We start from the raw sequence: 14,087 nt of genomic DNA, 5'->3' as shown, positions 1-14,087 counted from the left end.
TCTCATCATTTATTGCTTCTTTCCAAAAAGCAGAGTCTTAAGATTTCATTGCCTCTTCAAATGTAATAGGATCAGATTCCGTATTAGAACAATAAGGTATCTTATTGCATATACTTTCACATTTTCCTTCTATAAGAAACATAATGAAATCTGATCAAAAATCTTTGACCTTTTTAATCCTCTTACTTCTTCTTAATTCTTGACAAGATTCATCATTATTATCAATTTGTTCCAATAGAATCTCATTCTTATTTGAAGAATGAATCAATTGTTGTGGCTGTAATTGTCTTGATATAAAATTAAATCTATTTTCATAAAAAATAGCATCTCTTGATTCAATAACAGTATTAATTAAAATTGAATCATTTGGTTCAATTACCATGAACCTATATGCATTGCTATTATGTGCATAACCTGTAAATATGCATTCAATTCCTCTTTTACCTAATTTTTTATGTTTAGGTGTTGGAACTTTGACAATAGCTTTACAACCCTAAACCTTCAAATAATTAAGGTTTGGTTTCCTTTTCTTCCATTGTTTATAGGGGCTTATTTTAGTTTCCTTATTAGGAACTCTATTCAATATATGACAAGCTGTTAGAACAGTTACTCCCCAAAAACCTTGTCCAAGACCTGAATATGATAACATTCAATTTACCATTTCAGTCAAGACTCTATTTTTCCTTTCAACTACACCATTTTGTTGTGGTGTGTAAGAAGCTGAAACTTGATGAATAATTCCAGTGGATTCAAAATAACTTGGATTATAGTATTCTTCACCTCTATCCGATCTTAAGCACTTGATAAATGATTCACACTAAAGTTCAACTTTAGATTTATAAACTTTAAATTTATCAAGCGCTTCATCTTTTGAATGCAATAAATATACATAACAATATCTAGAACAATCATCAATAAAAGTAACAAAATATTTCTTTCCACCTAATGTAGGAGTATTATGTATGTCACATAAATCACTATGTATCAAATCAAGCAATTTTGTTTTCCTTTTAACCTTAGGGAAAAGGGTTTCTTGTAATTTTAGTCAACATACATGTATTGCATTTTCAATATTATTATTAAAAATAGGAATTAAATCTAACTTATACATGTTATTCAATTTTCTATGATTCAAATGACCTAATCTATAATGCCACAAACAAAAAGATTCAACCATATAAACAGAAGTAATATTTTTATTCTTATTAATAATATTGAGTTTGAATATACTCTCATACGTATACTCTTTCCCCACAAAAATTCCTCCCTTAGACAAAATAAACTTATCTGCCTCAAAAACAAGTTTGAAACCAAACTTATTTAACAAACTTCCAGACACTAAATTCTTCCTAACTTTTGGTACATAATTTACATCATTTAATGTTAAAACCTTTCCAGAAGTGAATTGTAATTCAACAAACCGTTTGCCTTTGATTGCTGCGGTGAAAGAATTTCCCATGTACAATACATTGTCATTTTCACATTGTGTGAATTTTGTGAACATGCTTTTGTCTTTGTTCACATGTTTGGTTGCTTCAATATCAATCCACCATGTATTATCATCTTGTGCCATATTAATTTCAGATATCATTGCAACGAACTTTTCGTTATTATTAACCTTAGAAGATGATTTCTTCTTTAAAAATCGACATTCATTCTTGAAATGTCCCGGCTTTCCACAATAATAGCTGTAATAGGCCAATTTAGCCCGGGCTCATAAAAAAATAATAAACCCAAAATAATAAAACAAAGTCCAAAACTATATCATTTGGCCCGATCGGGATGGCCCATTACTTGAAAAGGTTGAAGGTCTATCTACAAGCTTGATGCATATGGAAACATAATCTTCAAGGATATGCAATCTTAGATATGATATGCAATCTTAGATATGATATGTAGTCTTAGATATGATATGCAATCTTAGAAGATATGATTTTGTAATCTTAGAGATTTAATTTGTAGATACCTTTTAATCTTAGCCGTTGATGTAATTAATCTGTACCGTTGGATTTGGGGAGGCTCAACTATAAATAGATGCCTCTCCCTTCATTGTAAAATACGAAAGTGGGGAGTAATAATAATTCTTAAGAGTATTTACTCAAATTTATCTCTCTCTTGCGTTCTTATTTTGTTGATTTGTGTATAATTTATTATTTGATTTGTATATTGTTGATTTCAAATCTCTTTTTCCCTTATTATTCATTTTCAAATTCATTATTTTTAAATTTGTTTACATTTTATTTGGCCTTATATTTTTTTATACTCTTTGTTTTAAATTCATTGGTCTTTGATTATTGATGCTATTTAATGCTCTATTTGTTATTTTAGTTTTTTATTATTAAATTAATTATTTTCATATTATTAATATTATTATGTGGCATCATTAGTCTTGTATGATTATTATTATTATTTTTATTTTTATATTCATGCATGCATCGTTTTTATGTAATATATATATTGTTTTATATATAGTATACGTATGCTTATATATATTTTATACATATGTTTTTATTTTTATTTTACTTCCTAACTTTTATATACATATATATACTTTTATATTTAGTTTCAATTTTTTTACTTTTGTATATATATACATGTATATATTTATATATTTTTTCTAATGAATATTTTTTATATTTATATATATACATATATATCTATATTTTTTATTTTTGAAAATGCTTAAATACATACTTATATTTTTAATGCATATTTTATAATTTATATGTATATATTTATATATTTTTCTTATGTATTTTGTTTGTATAAATTTATAATCCAAAATTTTATATGCAAATCATATGTTTGTCTTTTATTCCTCATAATTTTAATGTATATATTTTGTATTTTTTTATTTTTTATTTCCTTCATTTGTTTATTGATTTATGTTTTCATTTATATTTTGTTCATTTATTTGATACTTTGCATTAGGGGTGTTCATTTGGTAAACCGACCCGAAATTGCTATAACCGAATTAACCGACCTTCCAAAATTTTTAACTGTTAACCGAACCGAATTTTTTTAAAAAAAATTAACCGAACCGAATTTTTTCAGTTAATAAGGTCGGTTAACTGAATTAATCGAAAATTATGTGTTTTTTATTTTTGGTTAAAAATTACCCGAATTACCCGAATTACCCGATTAACCGAATTACCCGAAAATTACCCGAATTACCCGAAAATTACCCAAAAAGTTCGGTGTTGAGCTTGAGAAAAAATTGGGTCGGGTTTAATTTGACCTATTTTAGGCCCTACCCTGCAAAATTCGGTTTACCCGATTTTTTTCGGTTAACCGACCGGTTTCGAACCGATTTAACCGTTAACCGAAAAAATAAAAAAAAATTAATCGACCCCCGACCAAATTTTTTCGGTTAACCGACCGATTAACCGAACTCGGTCGATTAACCGAAAAAAATCGGGTTAACCGAATTATGCACAACCCTACTTTGCATATCATGGATTATTGTTTTTTTATATTAATTTCGTTTATTTATTTGTTTATATTATTTCTATGCCATTGATGTATTTGTTATTGTAACATTTATGCATACATTCAATCACATCATCTTTTTACTCGAATTTAAAATAGAACTTTTCAAAATAGAGATAATACTCGTATTTAGGATTTTCAAGAAAGTTGAGCCCTAACGTATTGGGTTCCGATTTTCTTCGTTAAATCTAACAATCGAGAATTACTCTTTGATCAAACAAAATAAAACTTGTCATCGGGAATTCAATATGTTGTGTCCTAACGTATTGGATGTGACACGTTGATTTCTCGAGATAAAGATTTTTTAAAAAAAATAAAATAATAAAGGAAATATTGAATGTTTGGGATTTTAGGAAATCGTGCCCTAACGTATTGGGCTGCGATTTCTTCATAAATTTTAAACAATTAAATGTTTTCTTAAGTTTTATTACACGAGTTTTTAGGACCAACTCATCTTGAAAGGAATAAAATATTGTGCCCTAACGCATTGGGTGTGATATTTTCTTTTTTTAAAATGAGAAAGTCCTAATAAATAATTTAATTTAACTAAGGATTGTATTTATTAATTCTCGACATTACGACACTAGTTAATCAACTTGGTACCAAATTTTGGGCGTTACGAGGGTGCTAATCCTTCCTCGTACGTAACTGACTGACGAACCTGTTTTTCTAAAACTCGTAGACCAAAGTCATTCTAGGTGATCCAATCACACCTTAATAAAAGATTGGTGGCGACTCTAAATTTTCATCGACAACTAAATTTTGTTTTTTTTTTTCAAAAATAAAAATGGTTTCGACAATAGCATGAGCCCTTTTGTTTCTTTTTGAACTTAGGTGCTCTATCAGTCTGTTTGAACTTTCTCTTGAATGGTTTTGTAGTCTGTACTTCCTCCGTAACATGCACTTTGGCATTTTTAGAATTTAGGTTCTGATCTTGTTTTCGATATTCTTTTTCAATACGAAGATGATTTGCCAAAGTCTCAAGAGATATTTCCTCTTTCTTATGTTTTAGACTTCTTTTTAAAGTCTTTTCAAGATGGAGGAAGTTTGTCTATTATGGAGGATACAACAATCATTTCATCCATTTTCATATCATATTGCTTGAATTGATTCAACATATTTTCAATATCACGGAATTGTTCCATAACAGAATGACCATCAACCATTTGATAATTATTGAAACGACTAACAAGAAATTTCTTACTTGTAACATCTTCAGTCATGTATCTTGTCTCCAATTTGTCCCATAATTCTTTAGCGGTGACCTCGTTTTGGTAGGTGTCGAACAAATCATCATATAAATCATTCAATATGTGGCCCATGCACATGTAATCAACATTGTCCCATTTTTGTCTTTCTCGGGTTACAGCAACAGATTCGTTATCATTCTCTTCAGGTCTTGGAGTATCCAAAACATAAGCAATCTTCAAAGTTGATAATAAGAAGTGCATCTTTTTCTGCCATCGTCGAAAATTGCCACCATCAAACCGATCAAGTTTGACAAAATTGGAAGCCAACTCCCTTATTGTTCCACTTTCATGTGTTGTGGTAGTCATCATGAATGTTATAACCTTAAAATTGTTAGTTCAAATCTCCGGTGAGGAAAATCTCGAACACACGAGCGAAACTCAAACAGAAAAAAATAGGACAAGGCTCCAAGGCGTGTTTCAAGCCACTATCTTTAAGGTTATATTCGACCTTACCTATCTTCGGTGTGCAAATGAGTTCTAAGCAAATTAACCTCGAGGATACAATGAAGCCAATGACTATTTGCGTTTTGCACTGACGAGAATAGTCCACTACGCACTGAGCAATGTATAACAAAAACTCAATTTCTACAAAGGATTTCTGCCGTAATACTTTATAGAATAATCTAATAATATTAGAAAATGAAGGATGGAAAGAATATTAAAATTTGTTGGTGTGTTTTCCAAATGAAATCCTATTCCAATTTATAGGAATTTTCATGTCTCTTCATAGAGACATCTTTCATCAATAGGTGTCTTTCTGAATAATAATGTCTTTAAAATAAACACATAATTATTCATTTAATATTATAACTATTCAAATAATATTATTTAGATGGTTATAATTTTTTTTTCAAAAAATTAAATAATATAATCTTTTAATTAATTACACCCATTCATTCATAGTTGGAACACTATAAATATTTGAAAATGTTTCAACAATTATTGCTAGTGTAGAAGAAAGTGAGTTTGAATGCGTTAAAGCGCAATATCCTCTTATTTAAAGGTTGGGGAGGGATTATAAATTAAACATGAATTAAACAGATTTATAGCCTTCCCTTGTAAAAGGTCATGCTAGAAGCAAAATGATAAACATTTTGTAACCCTTATTTGGATTGGATATTTGTGAATATTCGATCCGCAATCCAAATTGTTGTCCCTAAATTAACCATGTTTTATAGCATAAGTATTTTTCTAGTTTCATTGTGTCACTATTAAGAAATAATTTTTCAAGAGAGTTACCTTTAGAAAAAAAAATATTTTAAGAATATTAGAAAAAAAACCAAAAACAAGTTGTTTGAACAACTAACTGACACAAAAATCACAATCTCTAATACGTTGTGAAGCTGCAAATTTTACAATGACAGACTGAAACAAGGGAAAATATATTAGCAATTGGAACCATTTGAGGAAGTTCAAGGAATATGTTCACACTTACTCATATGTTGTAATAACGAATTAGCTTTTCTTTGAGCTCTGTTTGTTCCAGATATGGAGATTTCTCTTAGGGGTTCATAAACACCAAACTGGAGAGCAGCTAAAATAAGGGATGAATTTTTTAACCCCAACTCTAGCAGAACTGAAACCGCACATTCCTTGTTCTTGGGGGTCCCGTTTCTAATGATTTCTACCAGAGTTTCGATGAATGACAATCGACCGATTTCGTTCCGGCCCTCGGGATGAGATGCAAGAAGTAACAAGATGGAGAGTGCTTCATCAATCATACCCAGATTTTTGTCATCCAGTAAGTGAAGTAATGGTGGTATAATGCCAGCTTTAATGGCTCTGGACTTGTTGGCTTGGTTCAAAGACAAGTTAAAAAGTGCAGTGGCTGCATCCTTTTTACCCCTCATTGTCCCGTTTTTCAACAGAGCTACTAATGGTGGGATCCCATTGAAGTTCCCTACAAGAACTTTGTTCTCATCAAGCATTGACAAGCTAAATAAGGCTGCTGCAGAGTTCTCTCTAGCTTCATCAGTTCCATTTTGCAGTATCTCAATAATGGCAGGAATAGCTCCTTCTCTAGCTATAAGCCTTTTGTTGGTCTCATCAATTGATAAGTTCAAGAGGGCAGTGACAGTGTGTTCTTGAATGTTGGAATCTGGATAAGATAATAGCTGAACTAAACGTGGGATTCCTCCATCGTTGGCAATGAAAATTCTGTTCTCCGGATTCTCTTTCGAGAGCATACGGATCTTCACAATGGCATCTCTACGCACATTTGGCTGACTAGAAGATAGGTTTAGAACCAATGAAGAGATTTCTTCCATGATTTCTGCAGAATAATTAACTGAAGATGCATAATTATCCTTTTTGGGCAGTTCAAGGTTGTTCTTCTCACACCATTGCAGAATAAGGTTGCGGAGTGCGAAGTTTGGTGCTAGAGACAAGTGTTCTAAAGTTTGTCCAGTCTTTGGACAGGTTCGATGGTTGGAATTTAACCACTTCCGAATGCTGTCTCTTTCATAAGTCTTCAACCAAAAACAAAAACAAAAAACCTTTCTCAGTTTGCTTGAAAAAAGTGGAACATTAATAAATGCAGTAATGTGAGGATTACCTGTCCAGTTGCTACAATAACAGGATCTGTCATGATTTCCAACGTAATTGGGCAGACAAATTCATGAGGTACTAAAGGAGATTGACATGTTTGGGCAGTTCTAGTTGAAATAGGACCATCAAGTGAAACGGTTTCATCAATCCCTGCAATTTGCTTGAACTTTCCCAGGAGATCTACAATTTGGTGCATGGTTTCATTATATCCACCTCTTTGCTTTACCAGTTTTGCTATAGCTGTTTTTTCAGCTTTCAACTCTGCAATGGTATGCAATTCTAGCTTGTTTGCCAGCCTTTCAAGTATAGCAATGTCTGCATTCCTTTCATCTTTTTTAGAGAAAATCACTATCATATCCATTGCTAACTCCATATCTTGTGTATCTGTCCTCCTCTTTGCTCTTTTAAGTTGCATTCGCATTAGCTCAACCTGAAGGAATTCAATCAAAAAACATAACCACCCCTTTATTGAACAAGCTAAAAGGAAAAATGGGTCTTTTCCAGGGCTAATTCACAAACTCAACCAATGTAATAAGAAGTGTCACAAGTACAAGCGGCTAATTGGATACACTCATTTCCCTGTGCTGTTTAATGCCGTGCCTGTAATCTGGTATTGTCCCGATTGTGAACACGATACGGTGCGGCATAGAGGAACGAGAGTATCTATCTTGTCCATCGGTTGAAACAATGATTAAGAACTAAACCAAACCAGGCAATGATTCATTGTATATATTGATTTAACAATGTGAAAAAATGGGAGTTCAAGCAATCTATTTAGAAAGATGAAATTAAGATACACATAAATGAAACATTACTTGTTCTTTCACTTCAATTGAAACTCCAAGTTTATCAAAAGGGATGTTATCAAGCGCCTGGTTTATTTTGTGATAAACAGCATGAAATCTACACATCACCGCCTCACTTTCCATTGCCTAATTTTAACAAACAGAAAAAATGCAACATCTTGAATCAGCCAAATGAAAAAATTGAAAAAAAATACAAATAAAGTAGGCAAATCAATCGGCATTATAAATGATTACCAAATATATCTTGCTTCCATAGTTACAATTCTTCAACAGCTTCTTTGCTCCAAGCAGTGCTTTCTTCAAGTTAAGCAGAGAATTGAAAGCCAAACCCAAACCCGAAACTGAGTAATCAAGCTCCTTTATCTCCTCCAAAAGTGGCACCAAAAGCTTCAATCTCCTCACCAAATTCAAGCACTCCTTCCTTTGAGTTACCCTGAATCCAGCGTAGGATCCAACCGTCTCTATCACCTCCATCATTTCCCTAACTAATTCACTCGATGAACTCGAATCCATCACAATTTGCCTCTCCATTTCGAACCAACAAGCTTAAATCCCCAAAGGGTATTCAGAAAATTTGTGATCTTTGAGTAAAAAGAAAAAAAAAGGGGGTGTGTCAGCTGATAGTGTGAGCATTAATACAATGAACATGGTCATTTTCTTTTTTTAATTTGGCGGTTTTATTGATGAGGATGATTAATAACGGTTAGTTCGCGGGATTTCCGGTTTACTAAAATTGGAATCAGCAAAAAAGATGTAATTGAAAGCAAACAGTAATGCTCTTATTGCCAATGATAAAATTTTGATTTTTTTTTTACTGAAGATTTTGAGTTAGAACATGAACCAGTATTAATCAAAATTTGAAGATCTTATTTTTATATAATAATATCGAATAAATTAACTAAAATCAAATGAATCTAATGCTAAATATTGAGATACCAAGGTCAAAGACAAAAAGAAAAGGGAAATAATGGAGTTCACGCGGTTTTTTGACATTGTGACGCGTATTCACGTGCAAATCCTGTTTTACAAACTGACCCACGCTCTACATCTCTATCTCCAACTCATTCAAACCTTCGGAATTTCCTTTCCCTTTTTATCAACTCCCTCATGTTTAACATCCTCTTCTCCCGAGTTTATGATTGTTCTTTCTAACAATGTTATCTCTAATATTCTAATTTAAGTTCTTTTCTCCTTATTATTACACCTAACCATTTGTTGATGAACTTATATTTTTCCAATACTGAATATATTCATTATATCTGCTAACTTTAAATGAAAAGTTACCAATAATTAAAAGTTGGTACTATTTCTATTAAATAATTATGTCACTATTTATAAGAGCAAAATTTCATTTATACGACACACCTAAAACCATAGAAACAAGGTCTCTTTTTATTTCTCCCATCATATTTTATATTCCTAGATTATTCTATAAAAAATTACAGTAAAAATTCTTTATAAGAATTGATATCATTGCTATGCTCCGCTCAATACTCAGTGAATTATTTTTGTCAATACAAAATATAAATAGCCGTTGAGCTAATTTCTTATAAATTTATTTTTATCTTCGAGCAACAACAACTTGAAATTGAGGGGTTGATAATATCACGGATGGTTATGAATTTTTGGTGCAAAAACAAAAGTAGGGAACAGCGGGAAATCATCATGAAGGTACATCATTATTTGATTGGATTTCATCCATCTAAATTGACAAACTGTCATATAAAAATCCCAAAACTTTAATTTGGCAAAAAAGGGGTTCTAAGTTAGTAATATTTGAGATTGGTTTAGATATGAAATTTACTTGATTTTGTTATAGTTTAATAAAATTCACACCCAAATTTCGATTGAGAGTTGAATCTTTTACCATCATTGTCTTGATTTGTGCTCATTAAAACAATTCACAAAGTCAACGGGAAACCTTTGAACAAAAAAATTAAATTTCTCTATTTTATAAAATTGAAAAGTTAACTATTCATATTTTATGAAAGGGATAATTGCAAAAAATTCCTTTGTACATTAACAAAATTTTCAATATAGTCCCTTTGCTTTCAATTTGTCTAATGTGGTATCTGACCTTTTATTCCGTCTATCAATATGGTACTCTCATTTAACGGTATTAATTTCTGATGCAAAATGACACATGTTCCAATGAAAGAATGACACGTGGCACTTTGGGTCAATGATATCCTGATATATAGTAGTGGAGGATTATAGGACAAAAAATAAATCCACTTAGTTTCAAACTTGGTACAACCCAAAGTCATCATTCTCTTTAGTTTTCACAATCTAAAAAGTATTTCAAAGGTCTATAAGAAGATAAAAAAAAAAAAAGACTGTATCAAGAATTATGTACAAAAAATATGAGACTCTTTTATGGTGTCGAGGGAATTGCAATATAGAGATTAAAAAAGACTGAATCTAATTCAGGTGATAATCTATATGAGATCTCCTAAATTATTAATTGAAGATAAGCCACAAAAACTTGAAGCACTACAATTTCAATCAATTCTTACCAATATCCGCGCCAATAAATTAAGAACATAAATCCGTAAGATGTCCAAATAAGAACATCCACGCCTAGGCTGATAAACTATTCATACCAAATAGGTTATACCCATTGATAAGTTATGAAGAGTTTAACTATAGATAATCTCTTAACCATTCCATCAAATAAGTAGAAGATTCATTAACAACATTTAACCAGCCAGGCAACCGTATGCTTTGACCCGCATTGAATGCTAGGCCATTCGTTGAAGATAAAAGCACATCAAACCCAACTTAAACGGTTAAAAAGAGGACTTAAAAAAAATTTCTCCTTTTTTTTTAAAAGCCAAAAGTAAAAAATAAAAATAAAAATTGTTCTTTTTGCCAGTAAAAAGAATGATTTATTTCTTCAAATTTTCTTCTCTTTATTCTCTAACATATTTTTCTCGCTTTTCTTAAATCCTTTGCTCATTGTTTCTTCTCAATCAGTGTCATTCACCATGCAAAGAGCTCCCTTTGAGCTATAAGAATGATTCATCCCAATAGCTAATTTTTCAGAATTTTGGGAAACTCGATTGGGATTAAGGAATCAACGATTTTTTTTGTTTTTATTTTATTTAACAAATTGGAAATAAAAAAAAATCAGAGGGTTTTTGCTTAACTCAATTGTTGGGTTTTTTATTTTTTGTTTTAATTTGCTTAACTAGATTGGGATTTGGGAATAACGATTTCTAGGTTTTTATTTTTTGCTTTAATTTGTTTAACAAATTAGAAATCAACAATTTTTTTATTTCATTTAACTCCATTGAGATTATTGGATTTGAAAAATTGAGTTTTTGTTACACTTCCTCATTTTAATCGACCTAGGTTTACTTGAGAAAAGTCATTGTTTGAGGATTAAGGGAAGCCCGAAAGGGAGTTGGAAGAGAAGTGTAACACCTTAAAAATTGTAGTGTCACTAATAACAGTATTTCGAAAGATAAATAGCAAATTTTCTCAAAAATAAAAATTTATCGATTGAATAATAATAGCAGCGTAAAAAAATTGAATTGGACAAGAATGAATGAATAGTGAATTTTAGTGAAAATTAAATTGAAAATTTATGAAAAATGTACTAAAAGTGTAAATTTAGTACAAGAAAACTGAATTTAACATGATAAAATGTTGAAATTGTAGTTGAGATGTAGAACATGATGAAATTCGGGATTTTCAAATTTTGAATTTTTATTTAATTATTGTTTAAATGTTAAATGATTTTTGAGGTTTAAATGTTTTATTTATTTGTTTGGATTATTTAAGTTGAGACTGTTAGCATATTCTGACATAAAAAAATTCCGATGAAAATGACACTTGACAGCTTATCATTAGGTTACATGTCAAATGGTATCGAAATTAACACCGTTAAATAAAAGCATCACATTGATAGGCTAAATAAAAATCATTAAATAAATTAAAAATAGAGGTACCACATTAAAACTTTTTTAAAGTAGGGACAAAATTGTGATAAATTAAAAGGTAAAGTAATATGTTGAGTCTCAATTTCGGTGCCATGATACTTAGATTGGATTGCAATCTATAAGATCTTTTAACAATGATAAATATTAGGAATTATTTATCTTACCTAAAATTAATACCTAAATAAATTTGAAATTTAAATTTAATATCCTCTAATAATTTTTTTTACGTAATCTATTCATACTTGTTGCTATACCAGATCAACAGTTGTGGAATAAGATAGAGTTGAGTGGTTAAATTAGAGGAAAAAGAAAGCCCCCTCCCTTTTGAGATGTGTGTCGACTTTTATTAAATCGGATTGGACCCCGAATCAAATTTAGAGTCGGATTATAGTGATATAACAATACTAAAGCAACTACAAATTTAACATCTTAATTGTTAGTATTATTTAACTTTTTTGCAAAGAATTTTGTTAATTCATGTTATATCCTCATTCACGATTATAGTGTATGAAATATTAATAACAATAAAAATGAGGGTTGTCAATCTAATATTTCTTTTTAAGTTACGTAGAATTGAAATTGAAATTAAAACTTATGCTACAAATATGTGGGCTCGCAAAAAAAAAAATTTATTTAGATTTTTTATAATTTATGAAATTTTAAAATAATAAAAATTAATTTAATCTATTAAAAATTATAAAAATATAAACTATTAAAATAATAAAATTATATTTTTATTATTATAAAATATATAATTTAATTCTAAAATTTCTGACTTCGCCTTGTCAACTAAGTCTTATTTTTTGATCTGATTTAAAAATTAATTAAAAAGAAAAAAGAAAAAGGAACGTGGGTGTCCCGAACTACAAGATGCAGAGAAGAAGAAGGGAGGGTGAGGCGATTTGCGTTAGGTAGGTTTGAACGCAAGAAGAAGGGCTGCCTGCACAGTGGGCGTGGGTGGGGGATCCTATCCAAGGCTTCTTCCTCATTCTCCCCACCATTTCCGTTGGAATGGGGCCGCCATTAAAACTAAAGTTGGAGCTGAGAATCAAATAATGGTGCCAGCTCATTTTGCCTCTTCCTTTACGTAATATAAGAATATAGAATCAATCAATGAAGTTTACTTCACCTTCATATTTTATTTATATTTCTACACTCATCCCTTCTTAACTCCAATTAATTATCCTTTTTCCCCCTTTTTTTTTTTTTTTAATGTCAAGTAATTTACGGTAAATTTGAATGAGCGTATGGGTGGTACATTTAATTTATTTTACATTAACCGCAAGTCCACCTTTAGTATAATATCTCTTATATTAATTTTTTATCGCTAGACTAATAATTTAGTTGGCTAATTTCCTTTTATGAGTTAAATAAAATGTTTATTTTAGAAAAAATTATTACAAGATTTGGAACATAAATTACATAATAATAACTGTAGTATTCTTACACGATTTAATAATTCTTAGTAATAAATTTTTATTATTTGCAAGTGTTTTAAGACTTGCATATTATATTTTAACTAACAATATTTTAGACATTTTTTGTTCCTCTAAATTCTAATCTCATAAATTTGTTGAACAACGCACAAATAAAATTACTTAATTCAATTAAAAATATATTTTAACATTTTATTTAATTTTTCGTCTCTTTTAGTTTTTGAACATATATTTTTTGTTCAATCATTCAAACTAGATGAAAAGTTAACGATAACTTTGCTAACATAACATGTCAACATTTAATTAAAATTTTTAAAATATTTTATACTTTTTAAATAATTTAATGATTTTTATTTTCTATATTTTTCTATATTTTTAAAATTTAATTAAATCTTGATGTGTCATCCACGTTTATGCCACATCGGCAAAGTAAAAAAAAAAACGTTAACTTTTCCATCAATTTTGAGATGATTTAACAAAAAATGCTAGTTCAAAAGCTAAAAGATGTGAAAAATCAAATGGGGGCTAAAATGATTTTTTTAATAAAATTAGAGAGCCACATAAATAATTATGCGAAATTAAACCTATCCAAAAATCATATTATTGGTTTAATCC

At 30.0% G+C, this 14,087-nt stretch overlaps 1 protein-coding gene across 1 annotated transcript; it reads right to left on the bottom strand.

The window, feature by feature from the left end:
• Positions 1-6,046: 6,046 nt before the first annotated feature.
• On the bottom strand, positions 6,047-8,972 carry LOC105785990 (U-box domain-containing protein 15). Its single transcript, XM_012612207.2, has 4 exons — positions 8,327-8,972; positions 8,102-8,218; positions 7,294-7,716; positions 6,047-7,207 (listed from the first exon to the last, which is right to left on the bottom strand). The coding sequence occupies exons 1-4, from the start codon at positions 8,621-8,623 to the stop codon at positions 6,152-6,154; spliced, it is 1,893 nt and encodes a 630-aa protein (XP_012467661.1). The 5' UTR covers positions 8,624-8,972; the 3' UTR covers positions 6,047-6,151.
• Positions 8,973-14,087: the final 5,115 nt, after the last annotated feature.

This window comes from Gossypium raimondii, chromosome 1 (genome assembly GCF_025698545.1).
Source record: "Gossypium raimondii isolate GPD5lz chromosome 1, ASM2569854v1, whole genome shotgun sequence".
NCBI classification, from domain to species: domain Eukaryota; kingdom Viridiplantae; phylum Streptophyta; class Magnoliopsida; order Malvales; family Malvaceae; genus Gossypium; species Gossypium raimondii.
The sequence above is the reverse complement of the archived record's forward strand: the minus strand, read 5'-3'. Positions and strand labels throughout refer to the sequence as shown.